Source organism: Oncorhynchus gorbuscha, unplaced genomic scaffold, assembly GCF_021184085.1.
Source record: "Oncorhynchus gorbuscha isolate QuinsamMale2020 ecotype Even-year unplaced genomic scaffold, OgorEven_v1.0 Un_scaffold_1411, whole genome shotgun sequence".
Taxonomy (NCBI): Eukaryota; Metazoa; Chordata; class Actinopteri; order Salmoniformes; family Salmonidae; genus Oncorhynchus; species Oncorhynchus gorbuscha.
Genome location: NW_025746196.1, coordinates 69,606 through 84,201, shown reverse-complemented (window position 1 = coordinate 84,201; position 14,596 = coordinate 69,606). Strand labels below are relative to the sequence as shown.

The following is a 14,596-nucleotide window of genomic DNA, read 5'->3' as shown; positions in this document are numbered from 1 at the left end:
TCCTGGTGTCTCCATTTGACCTGATCCTTAATGAGTCCTGGTGTCTCCATTTGACCTGATCCTTAATGAGTCCTGGTGTCAACACCATTTGACCTGATCCTTAATGAGTCCTGGTGTCACCATTTGACCTGATCCTTAATGAGTCCTGGTGTCAACACCATTTGACCTGATCCTTAATGAGTCCTGGTGTCAACACCATTTGACCTGATTTCCTGATCCTTAATGAGTCCTGGTGTCTCCATTTGACCTGATCCTTAATGAGTCCTGGTGTCCAACACCATTTGACCAGGATCTCTGACCTGAATCCTTAATGAGTCCTGGTGTCTATTGTGATCGTCCTGGTGTACTCCATTTGACCCCGATCTTCTCCATTTGGTAATGGGGTGGAACCAGCCATGACTAGGCATTTCTTGACCCTGAGTGCTCTCTATGAAATAAGAACCATTTGATCTGAGTACTGGTGGAATCTGTAAAAGTGCACTATCTGTAAAAGTTAAGGTCCCAGCAACACACTTTGAGTGTGTGGTCGACTAGCTTCATTATTGCAATGATTAAAAATCAAAATTAAATTTTAAAAAAGGTGATTGTTTGAAGAAATGGCAAAGTCTCTCAGTATGAATGCTGTATACTGAGGACTGGAGGAAATGCAGCTCTCTCAGTATGAATGCTGTATACTGAGGACTGGAGGAAATGCAGCTCTCTCAGTATGAATGCTGTATACTGAGGACTGGAGGAAATGCAGCTCTCTCAGTATGAATGCTGTATACTGAGGACTGAAGGAAATGCAGCTCTCAGTATGAATGCTGTATACTGAGGACTGGAGGAAATGCAGCTCTCTCAGTATGAATGCTGTATACTGAGGACTGGAGGAAATGCAGCTCTCTCAGTATGAATGCTGTATACTGAGGACTGGAGGAAATGCAGCTCTCTCAGTATGAATGCTGTATACTGAGGACTGGAGGAAATAGCTCTCTGAGGTATACTGGAGGAAATGCAGCTCTCTCAGTATGAATGCTGTATACTGAGGACTGGAGGAAATGCAGCTCTCTCATGCTGTATACTATGAATGCTGTATACTGAGGACTGGAGGAAATGCAGCTCTCTCAGTATGAATGCTGTATACTGAGGACTGGAGGAAATGCAGCTCTCTCAGTATGAATGCTGTATACTGAGGACTGAAGGAAATGCAGCTCTCTCAGTATGAATGCTGTATACTGAGGACTGGAGGAAATGCAGCTCTCTCAGTATGAATGCTGTATACTGAGGACTGGAGGAAATGCAGCTGTATGTAGAAAACACAGATTTCACCTTTAAACAAAAGGTGCAGAGTTGACTAAACATAATCTGAGTTTAGGATTAGGCAGCGTTTACACAGGTAGTCTTTTGACCAATCACATCAGATATCACATCAGATATTTTTCCAGAGCTGATACGATTGGTCAAAAGACAGGCAGCATTTTTACACAGGCAGTCTCTTAATTGGCCGGTTCCGGAAGCTGTTTTGTGTCTTTGGAGGTTCTTGAGTTGGAAAACATCAAACAATCTACACAATGACACAAATCTCTCGCTCGCTCTGTAGAGGGACACGAACAGAGAAAATTGGATGGTGGAGGGGGGGTGAATAATGAGAAGAGAGAGAGGGTAGTCTAAGTAGCCATTGTGTATTCTAGTATTTCTGTGTCTCAGTCAACATCTCAGTTTCCAGGTGTAAACATTAGTCCCCAAAAACCATAGTTTAAAACACATTGACTTTATTAAATGATGGGGACTAAAGTTCACCAAAACAGGCTAAAGGATACAAAGGAAGGGACTTTATTCTTTAACAAATAAAAAAACACTGATCAACTGTATTTCAGACTTAACACGATGCCCTCGGCCTCGCTGTGAAGCCTTTACGACCCAACACTGATCCCAGATCTGTCCGAGTCTCGGAGCTGCAGCTTCAGTTGGTCGTAGAACGTTTGGTCACGAGCAGTGGCGCCGGTGGCCATTTTGGGTCCGTTCACGTCGGCCATTGTGAGCTCACGTCGGCCATTGTGGGTCCGTTCACGTCGGCCATTGTGGGTCCATTCACGTCGGCCATTGTGGGTCCGTTCACGTCGGCCATTGTGGGTCCGTTCACGTCGGCCATTTTGGGTCCGTTCACGTCGGCCATTTTGTGTGGAGTCATGATGGCGAGCACTGCCAGAGCACAGAGCACCAACACTAGGTGAACCATGTAGATAACTACACGGAGACAGGACACTAGCACAGACAGAGACAAGGTGGCGATACAGCAGGGCCCGGCCAGCAGGAGAAGGACAGTGTAATACAGGGAGGAGGAGATGAGGGTCAGAGAGGAGAAGAGGAGTTTAACCATCACAGAGACCAGCCAGGAGTAGACAGAAAGAGGGGAGAAGAGGAGTTCAACCATCACAGAGACCAGCCAGGAGTAGACAGAGAGAGGGAAGATGAGGAGCCTGGAAATGGCCAGAGGTAGAGCCTGGAAAATGGACAGAACGATAAGTTACTTCTCTTCCCCAGTCTTGAATATTTCAGCCCATCTACAACAAAATGGTCCCCATCTTCAACGTGCATGTACACAAACACGATTGGGCAGCATCATGATCCCCCCCCCCCCAGTACATTATAGACTGACCTGATCACAAACACTCCCCCAGTACATTATGGACTGACCTGATCACAAACACTTCCCCCCCCAGTACATTATAGACTGACCTGATCACAAACACTCCCCCCAGTACATTATAGACTGACCTGATCACAAACACTCCCCCCAGTACATTATAGACTGACCTGATCACAAACACTCCCCCAGTACATTATAGACTGACCTGATCACAAACACTTCCTGGTTGGATGACATCAGACCTGTGGGCATTCTGAAGCCCACAAAGGTGAAGGGTTAACATTTACACAGCAGAGAGTAGTAGGGGGACCTGTTCAATAGTGCTCCCCCCAGTGGAAACATCAGTTGTTGAGGCCCCAGCTAACAATCGTTCACAAAGAACCCGTTTGTGATGTATAGACGTTCCCTTGACGTTCGAGGGTCAGTTGTCCCTCCCCTCCCTAACAGTCCAGTTTTATCTAGGGTTAGCAATTCCCAAACCACGTTCTGGGTTGGATGAAACTGGACCTGGGGCATTCTCCCGACATTCCCATGGTAAACGTTCTGGGTAAGGTGAAACTGGGGTTAACATTTACACCCCATGAAACATGTTATAGTTCCCCAGTTTCTGTGTTGTGGTTTTGTTTCGTTTCAGGAACTGTTCAGACTTGATGGCTTCCTGAAATCCCCCCACCAAGCAGCTGATTGATACAGCTGTAAAGGTCCAGTGTTCCTTTGTCCCGAGAGCTGATTAGCATGTCCTGTGTTGGTTGTTACTGAGGGAGAGCAATTCCCATGATTAACCACGTCCAAGTTGAAACTGGACAACGAGAGAGCTGATTAGCATGTCCTGTGTTGGTTGTAACTGAGTTCTGGGTAAGGTGAAACTGGTTGTTGCTGAGAGAGCTGAGAGAGAGAGTTGGTTTCCCCATGAGCTGAAGCATGTCCTGTGTTGGTTGTTACTGTGAGCTGATTAGCATGTCCTGTGTTGGTTGTGGCTGAGAATGAGCTGATTAGCATGCAGTGATTGTTGTTACTGAGACAGAGCTGATTAGCATGTCCTGTGTTGGTTTGGCTGAGAGAGAGAGCTGATTAGCATGTCCTGTGTTGGTTGTTACTGAGAGAGCTGATTAGCATGTCCTGTGTTGGTTGTGGCTGAGAGAGAGAGCTGATTAGCATGTCCTGTGTTGGTTGTTACTGAGAGCTGATTAGCAGAGAGAGAGAGAGAGAGAGAGAGAGAGAGAGAGAGAGAGAGAGAGAGAGAGAGAGAGCTGATTAGCATGTCCTGTGTTGGTGGAGAGAGAGTTACTGAGAGAGCTGATTAGCATGTCCTGTGTTGGTTGTTACTGAGAGAGAGCTGATTAGCATGTCCTGTGTTGGTTGTGGCTGAGAGAGAGAGCTGATTAGCATGTCCTGTGTTGGTTGTGGCTGAGAGAGAGAGCTGATTAGCATGTCCTGTGTTGGTTGTTGCTGAGAGAGAGAGAGATCTGATTAGCATGTCCTGTGTTGGTTGTGGCTGAGAGAGAGAGCTGATTAGCATGTCCTGTGTTGGTTGTGGCTGAGAGAGAGAGAGCTGATTAGCATGTCCTGTGTTGGTTGTGGCTGAGAGAGAGAGAGAGAGAGAGAGAGAGAGAGAGAGCTGATTAGCATGTCCTGTGTTGGTTGTGGCTGAGAGAGAGAGAGCTGATTAGCATGTCCTGTGTTGGTTGTGGCTGAGAGAGAGAGCTGATTAGCATGTCCTGTGTTGGTTGTGGCTGAGAGAGCTGAAGGGGGGTTGGTTAGGTAAGTACTGGGTAAGTATTTTGGTTAACACACCAGGTGGTGCTAAGTTAGGTAAGTACTGGGTAGGCAGATAAGGTGGGAGAGGTTAGGCTAGTACTGGGTAGGCAGGTAAGGTAGGAGAGGGTAGGTTAGGTAAGTACTGGGTAGGCAGGTGAGGTAGGAGAGGGTAGGTTAGGTCTGTACTGGGTAGGCAGGTAAGGGTAGGTTAGGTCTGTACTGGGTACATTCCTATGTAAACAAGACTTAAGGAAACCATCTCTAAAGGTGTGGGAACATTTGTTGTTAGCTGGGGGCATTGTATTTTTTTTGACCAGAGTGCTGTGGGTCTTGTTGTTTTACTCACAGACATACAGCAGGACGAGTGCCACGGCCAGTACAATCTTCATCTTGTTTCAAACTCCCGCTCTAACCTCTGGAAGAAAAACATTTAAATTTTTAAATTTTTATATCGTTCTTGTTTAATTGTTCTGTACTCCCCATCTATTTTAAATGTGTAACAGGTAACGGAGATCCTAATGAACTAAAAAACACACACAAGAGGTTCAACCGCCCCCTTCGTTTCTGTCGGCTTTGGCTTAAAGTGGTGTTTACTTTGCAAATACACAATTACACCAGGCCTGGGCACTTTTTCCCCAGATAACACACCTGACTCCAATAATCACCTGATCTTCAGTTTAGAATGGTTTCATTAATGAATCAGCTGTGTTTGCTGGGGAGAGAGGAGGGGGGTTGACACCCAGGCCTGCGTGACATCATAGGAAGTAGTGAATAGCTGCTCACCGGTTGTCCAAATGGAGAGTCTGTCTGAATGAAGAGGGCCACCTGTTTTCATTAGATTACACTATAGCTGTTAAATACACAGGCTTTTTTCAGGAGAGAGAAAGCCCATTAGTTGACTACCCAAGTCTGTCTTCGTCTCAAAACTGACTGACCCAGGTGAAAGCTATGCCGTCTAATGAGCATATTTCAACATACTGGTTGTCACCAGTAAAGAGCCTGGTTTGGTTGATTGGTCTTCTTTGTAGGATGGGCAAGACATGTGACTGAGTCCTAACGCCACATAGAGGTGGGTAGAGGGCCACAGACTGGACAGGAGAGAGAAAGACTAGCCCATAGAGGTGGGTAGAGAGCTGGACAGGAGAGGAGAGAGAAAGACTAGCCCATAGAGGTGGGTAGAGAGCTGGACAGGAGATTAGAGAGAAAGGCCAGCCCATAGAGGTGGATAGAGGGCTGGACAGGAGATTAGAGAGAAAGACTAGCCCATAGAGGTGGGTAGAGGGCTGGACAGGAGAGTAGAGAGAAAGACCAGCCCATAGAGGTGGGTAGAGGGCTGGACAGGAGAGTAGAGAGAGAGACTAGCCCATAGAGATGGATAGAGGGCTGGACAGGAGAGTAGAGAGAGAGACTAGCCCATAGAGGTGGATAGAGGGCTACATGCTGGACAGGAGAGTAGAGAGAAAGACTAGCCCATAGAGGTGGGTAGAGAGCTGGACAGGAGATTAGAGAGAAAGGCCAGCCCGTAGAGGTGGATAGAGGGCTGGACAGGAGAGTAGAGAGAAAGACTAGCCCATAGAGGTGGGTAGAGAGCTGGACAGGAGATTAGAGAGAAAGGCCAGCCCGTAGAGGTGGATAGAGGGCTGGACAGGAGAGTAGAGAGAAAGACTAGCCCATAGAGGTGGGTAGAGGACCCTTCTTTGCAGCTGTGCCATAATGTCTACTATGACAGCAGGTATGTATATACTCTGCCCTTCTCCCAGATGTGTGACCCCATAGATTTCACTGCCTGGATATAAGAGTAATGGACTGGTGTCAGGAACATCGTGGAATCAGAATTAGGCTCATTGTGTAAAGAGAGACAGAGGGAGAAGAGAGAGAGAGAGACAGAGGGAGAAGAGAGAGAGAGAGACAGAGGGAGAGAGAGAGAGAGAGAGAGAGAGAGACAGAGGGAGAGAGAGACAGAGGGTGAAGAGAGAGAGAGAGAGAGAGAGAGAGACAGAGGGTGAGAGAGAGAGAGAGAGAGAGAGAGAGAGAGAGACAGAGGGTGAAGAGAGAGAGAGAGAGAGAGAGAGAGACAGAGGGTGAAGAGAGAGAGAGAGACAGAGAGAGAGAGAGACAGAGGTGAAGAGAGAGAGAGACAGACAGAGAGAGAGAGAGAGCGACAGAGAGAGAGAGAGAGAGACAGAGGGTGAAGAGAGAGAGAGACAGACAGAGAGAGAGAGAGAGAGAGAGAGACAGAGAGAGAGAGAGAGAGAGAGAGAGAGAGAGAGAGAGAGAGAGACAGAGAGAGGAGTGGAGAATCATATCTTTTTTAGGTGACAGGTAGCGTCTGTTCCTGCTGGTGCCCCCTGCCCCTGGAGCGCGCACACACACACACACCTCTACCCCCCCAACCAGCAGCAGTCATTATCACAGCTGGGGGGTGGGGGCAGTCACCACCCCACCCTAAATGACCATCTCACCCTTCCATTAAGGTTCTCACCCCCACCCCCTCCTCACCCCCTGCTGTGAGACCAAGGAGATCTCAGAACAAACAACTGGGATGTGTTCATTAGAGCACACCGTAGAAAAACGTTTTGCAACGGAGGGGAAAAACAACGTTTTGCAAAAAAAACAAGAGTTTCTATTGGACAAAATCAGGAAGTTCCCTCCCCTTTAGGGTCCTAGTGAATACACCTCTGGTCACCTTTATAGACTATAGCCATCCTCATTATAAAGCCTTTAGGGTCCTCGTGAACACATGACACTATAGCCATCCTCATTATAGAGCAGGGGTCCCCAAACTTTTTCCTGTGAGGGCCACATAACTTTTCCCTTCTCTGAAGGGGGCCGGTGTCAGTTTGTAACAGAAAAGTGTGACGATCGTAGGGGAGCTTAAAAAATTTATTGTTTTCCAGAAAGCCACACATAACCAAATAACCCTTTCCAGGTTCTTTACAGAAAAAAAGTCAGGAAACAAATAATAACACTATTAATGAAATAAATAATAACTAAATAACCCTCTCTGAGTTCTTCACAGAAAAAACAGGAAATAAATAATAACTAAATAACTCTCTCTGGGTTCTTCATCGAAAAAAAAGCCATGGAACATTAACTTTCTGTCGTGCCATGCACAATCTTAACAGATAAAAGTTCAGCTCAGTTGTCAGAGCAGAATCTCTCTGACACATATGAGCAGTCTCTTAAAGTTCTTGTGTTCCTTCCTTATAATCCTTTTGTAGGTTCCAGTAGGCTTGCAGACACCGCTGTTTGCAGCTCTCTCTCATCAACTTCCCTGTGAAAACCACAAAAGAAGCAGGTTGAGAAACTGAACTAAGTGATACAGCACCTACACAGCACAATACATTTCACTACCAGTATGGTTGTAAAGATGGATTTTATCCCAGTAGATTTTATTATGATTATATTTGTTTATGCTCAGAATGACTCATTCAAGTCAGAAAAGTGAGCTTACCTATGTATGTTCATCAGTGTGAACTGTGGGCCTGCATCTGGCTGGTGAGAAGTTGAATATCAGGTTCCATTCTAGTTACAGCCAGTCTCAAGCACTGATGCAAATGTTCATCTGTCAATCTTGATCTCATCGGGGTTTTCAGCAGTTTCATGCGAGAAAAGGTTTTCTCGCAGATATACGTGCTGCCAAAAACTTTGGACATTTTCATTGCGTGTTTTTTGATGTTTGGATATGTGTCGTTTGGGAGGGCGGCATAGAAGTCAATGAGACTGTTGGGCTTGAATGCGTCTTTCAGAACATCACAGTTCTGTAACTCAGCCAACTCAAACTGATATGAAGGCTGGGCTTCATCAAAGACGGATTTCTTTTGCATGAACATGTAGTTCACTGAATCGCACACCGAACTCCGCCTTCAGCATTTCCAGTGCTTCCACGCACTTTTCAGCTGGGAACGGGACCGCTGGGTTCTCTGTCGACAGGTTTTGGGTAGCAGGAAGATGGACGAAGTTGCGCTTTTTCACTTGTTCCAAAAGCAGCGCTAATTTCACCTCAAATGCTTTTATGTGTGAATACATGTCGCAAATGAGTTTCCCCTCACCTTGTAGCTGCAAGTTAAGGCTGTTAAGTATTTCTGTCACGTCTGTTAAAAATGCGAGGTGCCATTTCCATTCTGGGTCGATCAGCTCTGGGACCGTTTTGTCTTTTAAATGAAGAAATGCGTTAATTTCGGGTAGCAGCTCGTAAAAACGCCTCAAAACTCTGCCCCGGCTCAGCCATCGGACCTCTGTGTAGTACAGCACATCTCAGTGCGTAGACTACAGTTCAGACAGGAATTCTTGGAACTGCCTGTGTTTAAGTCCCTTTGCTCTGATGAAGTTTATGCACGACACCACAACCTTCATTACAGAATTCAACGCGTCTGGTGATTGTACTCGCCGACAGACTTACGGCATTAAATGCATCTTTCTTCTCGGGACACACCTCCTCCGCGACAGCATCCATACATTTCTTAACAAACTCACCGTCAGTGAAACGGATGCCTGGTTCAGCTGAGCTTGGCGTACAAATGTATTCTGCTGAGATAGTAGTCCACTTTTTAGCTTTGAGAGTTTGTCTGCTCGTATTTGGCCTTGCAAGCTATCGTACTTGTCTTTGTGACGGGATTCATAGTGTCGGCGAAGATTGTATTCTTTGAATACCGCCACCGTCTCTTGACAGATGAGACAAACAGCCTTTTCTTTGCATTGAACAAAAAAATTATCGTTTGTCCACTGCAGGTTAAATACCCTGCATTCTGAATCAATTTTTCTCTTACCTAACCTTTTCGCCATTATTCCGTTCTCTCTTTGACAGGGCCGGGCCTAGGATTTTTTTTCTGGAGGCCAAATAGGAAAAAAATTCGATAGCGTCTCTGGTATTGTTCAGAGGGCCGGGCCAAATGTGCTGACGGGCCGTATCCGGCCCGCGGGCCGTAGTTTGGTGACCACTGTTATAGAGCCTTTAGGTTCCTATTGAATACATTACACTATAGCCATCCTCATTATAGAGCCTTTAGGGTCCTAGAGAATACATTACACTATAGCCATCCTCATTATAGAGCCTTTAGGTTCCTATTGAATACATTATACTATAGCCATCCTCATTATAGAGCCTTTAGGTTCCTATTGAACACATGACACTATAGCCATCCTCATTATAGAGCCTTTAGGTTCCTAGTGAATACATTACATGGCCTTTAGGTTCCTAGTGAATACATTACATGGCCTTTAGGTTCCTAGTGAATACATTACACTATAGCCATCCTCATTATAGAGCCTTTAGGGTCCTAGTGAATACATGACACTATAGCCATCCTCATTATAGAGCCTTTGGGCTATAAAGATTATTATTAAGTTCATCTTCATGATGTGTTATTTGTGTTTAACCATTATTTAATTATTTAACCTAGTGAGTCCCATCTAGTTTAATATATATCTACACAGTGAGACCCATCTAGGTTAATGTTTTACACAGTGAATCCCATCTAGGTTAATGTTTTACACAGTGAGTCCCATCTAGTTTAATATATATCTACACAGTGAGTCCCATCTAGTTTAATATATATCTACACAGTGAGTCCCATCTAGTTTAATATATATCTACAGTGAGTCCCATCTAGTTTAATGTTTTACACAGTGAGACCCATCTAGGTTAATGTTTTACACAGTGAGTCCCATCTAGTTTAATGTTTTACACAGTGAGACCCATCTAGTGTAATATATATCTACACAGTGAGTCCCATCTAGTTTAATGTTTTACACAGTGAGACCCATCTAGTGTAATATATATCTACATAGTGAGACCCATCTAGTGTAATATATATCTACACGGTGAGTCCCATCTAGTGGAATATATTTCTACACAGTGAGTCCCATCTAGTGGAATATATTTCTACCCAGTGAGTCCCATCTAGTGGAATATATTTCTACACAGTGAGTCCCATCTAGAGTAATATATTGCTACACAGTGAGTCCCATCTAGTTTAATATATATCTACACAGTGAGTCCCATCTAGTGTAATATATATCTACACAGTGAGTCCCATCTAGTTTAATATATATCTACACAGTGAGTCCCATTTAGTTTAATATATATCTGCACAGTGAGTCCCATCTAGTGTAATATATATCTAGTGAGTGTCCCATTTAGTTTAATATATATCTACACAGTGAGTCCCATCTAGTTTATCTACACAGTGATATATCTATACAGTGAGTCCCATCTAGTTTAATATATATCTACACAGTGAGTCCCATCTAGTGTAATATATATCTACCCAGTGAGTCCCATTTAGTTTAATATATATCTGCACAGTGAGTCCCATCTAGTGTAATATATATCTACACAGTGAGTCCCATCTAGTTTAATATATATCTACACAGTGAGTCCCATCTAGTGTAATATATATCTACCCAGTGAGGCCCATCTAGTGTAATATATCTACCCAGTGAGTCCTATCTAGTGTAATATATATCTACACAGTGAGTCCCATCTAGTGTAATATATATCTACACAGTAAGTCCCATCTAGTGTTATATATATCTACACAGTGAGACCCATCTAGTGAAATATATATCTACACAGTGAGTACCATCTAGTGTCATATGTCCTTCTGTAGCTCAGTTGGTAGAGCATGGCGCTTGTAACGCCAGGGTAGTGGGTTCGATTCCCGGGACCACCCATACGTAGAATGTATGCACACATGACTGTAAGTCGCTTTGGATAAAAGCGTCTGCTAAATGGCATATATTATTATTATTATTATATATATCTACACAGTGAGTACCATCTAGTGTAATATATATCTACACAGTGAGTCCCATCTAGTTTAATGTTTTACACAGTGAGACCCATCTAGTTTAATATATATCTACACAGTGAGTCCCATCTAGTTTAATATATATCTACACAGTGAGTCCCATCTAGTTTAATATATATCTACACAGTGAGTCCCATCTAGTTTAATATATATCTGAGTCCCATCAGTGAGTGAGTCCCATCTAGTTTAATATATATCTACCCAGTGAGTCCCATCTAGTTTAATATATATCTACACAGTGAGTCCCATCTAGTTTAATATATATCTACACAGTGAGTCCCATCTAGTTTAATATATATCTACACAGTGAGTCCCATCTAGTTTAATATATATCTACACAGTGAGTCCCATCTAGTTTAATATATATCTACACAGTGAGTCCCATCTAGTTTAATATATATCTACACAGTGAGTCCCATCTAGTTTAATATATATCTACAGTGAGTCCCATCTAGTTTAATGTTTTACACAGTGAGACCCATCTAGTACCATCTAGTGTATATATATCTACACAGTTAATGTTTTACACAGTGAGTCCCATCTAGTTTAATGTTTTACACAGTGAGTCCCATCTAGTTTAATATATATCTACACAGTGAGTCCCATCTAGTTTAATGTTTTACACAGTGAGACCCATCTAGTGTAATATATATCTACACAGTGAGTCCCATCTAGTGTAATATATATCTACACAGTGAGTCCCATCTAGTGTAATATATTTCTACACAGTGAGTCCCATCTAGTGTAATATATATCTACCCAGTGAGTCCCATCTAGTGTAATATATTTCTACACAGTGAGTCCCATCTAGTTTAATATATATCTACACAGTGAGTCCCATCTAGTTTAATATATATCTACACAGTGAGTCCCATCTAGTGTAATATATATCTACACAGTGAGTCCCATCTAGTTTAATATATATCTACCCAGTGAGTCCCATTTAGTTTAATATATATCTGCACAGTGAGTCCCATCTAGTGTAATATATATCTACACAGTGAGTCCCATCTAGTTTAATATATATCTATACAGTGAGTCCCATCTAGTTTAATATATATCTACACAGTGAGTCCCATCTAGTGTAATATATATCTACCCAGTGAGTCCCATTTAGTTTAATATATATTTGCACAGTGAGTCCCATCTAGTGTAATATATATCTACACAGTGAGTCCCATCTAGTTTAATATATATCTACACAGTGAGTCCCATCTAGTGTAATATATATCTACCCAGTGAGGCCCATCTAGTGTAATATATCTACCCAGTGAGTCCTATCTAGTGTAATATATATCTACACAGTGAGTCCCATCTAGTTTATATATATCTACACAGTAAGTCCCATCTAGTTTATATATCTACACAGTGAGACCCATCTAGTGAAATATATATCTACACAGTGAGTACCATCTAGTGTCATATGTCCTTCTGTAGCTCAGTTGTAGTCCCATCTAGTTTAATATATATCTACCCAGTGAGTCCCATCTAGTTTAATATATATCTACCCAGTGTAATCTAGCCAGTGAGTCCCATTTAGTTTAATAGTACACAGGAGTCCCATCTAGTTTAATATATATCTACACAGTGAGGACCACCCATACGTAGAATGTATGCACACATGACTGTACACAGTGAGTCCCATCTAGTTTGGATATCTACACAGTGAGTCCCATCTGCTAAATGAGTCCCATCTATATATTATTATTATTATTATATATATCTACACAGTGAGTCCCATCTAGTGTAATATATACAGTGAGTCCCATCTAGTTTAATGTTTTACACAGTGAGTCCCATCTAGTTTAATATATATCTACACAGTGAGTCCCATCTAGTTTAATATATTACACAGTGAGTCCCATCTAGTTTAATATATATCTACCCAGTGAGTCCCATCTAGTTTAATATATATCTACCCAGTGAGTCCCATCTAGTTTAATATATATCTACCCAGTGAGTCCCATCTAGTTTAATATATATCTACCCAGTGAGTCCCATCTAGTTTAATATATATCTACACAGTGAGTCCCATCTAGTTTAATATATATCTATCACATCTAGTTTAATATATATCTACACAGTGAGTCCCATCTAGTTTAATATATATCTACACAGTGAGTCCCATCTAGTTTAATATATATCTACACAGTGAGTCCCATCTAGTTTAATATATATCTACACAGTGAGTCCCATCTAGTTTAATATATATCTACACAGTGAGTCCCATCTAGTTTAATGTTTTACACAGTGAGTCCCATCTAGTGTTATATATATATCTACACAGTGAGTCCCATCTAGTTTAATATATTTCTACACAGTGAGTCCCATCTAGTTTAATATATTTCTACACAGTGAGTCCCATCTAGTTTAATAAATATCTATAATCTGTATGGTCCATTTCAGAGCTGGAACCTCCAGGAGGGGTTTAGTGTAATATATATCTACACAGTGAGTCCCATCTAGTTTAATATATATCTACCCAGTGAGTCCTATCTAGTTTAATATATATCTACACAGTGAGTCCCATCTAGTTTAATATATATCTACACAGTGAGTCCCATCTAGTTTAATATATATCTACACAGTGAGTCCCATCTAGTTTAATATATATCTACCCAGTGAGTCCTATCTAGTTTAATATATCTACACAGTGAGTCCCATCTAGTTTAATATATTTCTACACAGTGAGTCCCATCTAGTTTAATAACATACACATAATCTGTATGTGAGTCCCATCTAGTCCAGAGCTGGAACCTCCAGGAGGGGTTTAGTGTTTAATATATATCTACACAGTGAGTCCCATATATCTACCCAGCAAGTCCTATCTAGTATCTATCTATCTGGTTTCTCTGGGAAAAGTCAACATCAACACAAACTCTCTACAAACTCCATTTATTTTGATCCTTTACAATTATTAACAATAAATCTTACACACAGACAGATCATCTGACAAAAAAATAGAGTTAAAACAACAACCTCTCCTACAAACGTAAAAGACATGATGGAGAAACAAGTAAATATGGATCCTGTTACTGGTATATGTACAAACTAACAAACGTTGTATTAATGCTATCAGTAAACTGGTATTCTGTGACGCTAAAAGGCTCTATGATATCGTAACACCTCAAAACTCCTTCCTGCTACTGAATCAGTGGGGAAGGGAATAAAATGCAACACCTCAAAACTCCTTCCTGCTACTGAATCAGTGGGGGAGGAGGGAATAAAACGCGACACATTTACATTTAGCAGACGCTCTTATCCAGAGCGACTTACAAAAACTCCTTCCTGCAACCAGGTGAGGGGAGGTCCGAGACAACGAGGAGGAGGTCCTAGACAACCAGGTGAGGGGAGGTCCGAGACAACCAGGTGAGGGAGGTCCGAGACAACGAGGGAG

General features: G+C 42.6%; 1 protein-coding gene and 1 long non-coding RNA gene across 4 annotated transcripts; both read right to left on the bottom strand.

Annotated features, from left to right (window-relative positions):
• Positions 1 to 1,764: 1,764 nt before the first annotated feature.
• On the bottom strand, positions 1,765 to 5,268 carry LOC124022752 (S-antigen protein-like). 3 transcript variants are annotated; one of them, XM_046337438.1, is made up of 4 exons: positions 5,171 to 5,268; positions 4,734 to 4,802; positions 2,835 to 2,890; positions 1,765 to 2,482 (listed from the first exon to the last, which is right to left on the bottom strand). In XM_046337438.1, exons 2-4 carry the CDS (start codon positions 4,774 to 4,776, stop codon positions 2,003 to 2,005), a joined length of 579 nt encoding a protein of 192 aa, XP_046193394.1. In that variant the 5' UTR covers positions 4,777 to 4,802; positions 5,171 to 5,268; the 3' UTR covers positions 1,765 to 2,002. The 3 variants fall into 3 exon arrangements, with proteins under 3 accessions (XP_046193394.1, XP_046193395.1, XP_046193396.1); XM_046337439.1 differs by having other exon boundaries at positions 1,765 to 2,181; XM_046337440.1 differs by lacking the exon at positions 5,171 to 5,268 and having other exon boundaries at positions 1,765 to 2,181; positions 4,734 to 4,965.
• Positions 5,269 to 14,080: 8,812 nt separating this feature from the next.
• On the bottom strand, positions 14,081 to 14,566 carry LOC124022749. Its single transcript, XR_006836619.1, has 2 exons — positions 14,380 to 14,566; positions 14,081 to 14,325 (listed from the first exon to the last, which is right to left on the bottom strand). It is a non-coding gene; the product is annotated as an uncharacterized LOC124022749 (long non-coding RNA).
• Between the last annotated feature and the right edge of the window lie 30 nt (positions 14,567 to 14,596).

Excerpts from the sequence above, each read along its gene's own strand:
- LOC124022752 (XM_046337438.1), bottom strand. The coding sequence starts at position 4,776 with ATGAAGATTGTACTGGCCGTGGCACTCGTCCTGCTGTATGTCT. Across the intron at positions 2,891-4,733 it reads ACTCGTCCTGCTGTATGTCT|GGCTTCAGAATGCCCACAGG; the intron begins GTGAGTAAAACA and ends TTCACCTTTGTG. Across the intron at positions 2,483-2,834 it reads CAGGAAGTGTTTGTGATCAG|GCTCTACCTCTGGCCATTTC; the intron begins GTCAGTCTATAA and ends TCCATTTTCCAG.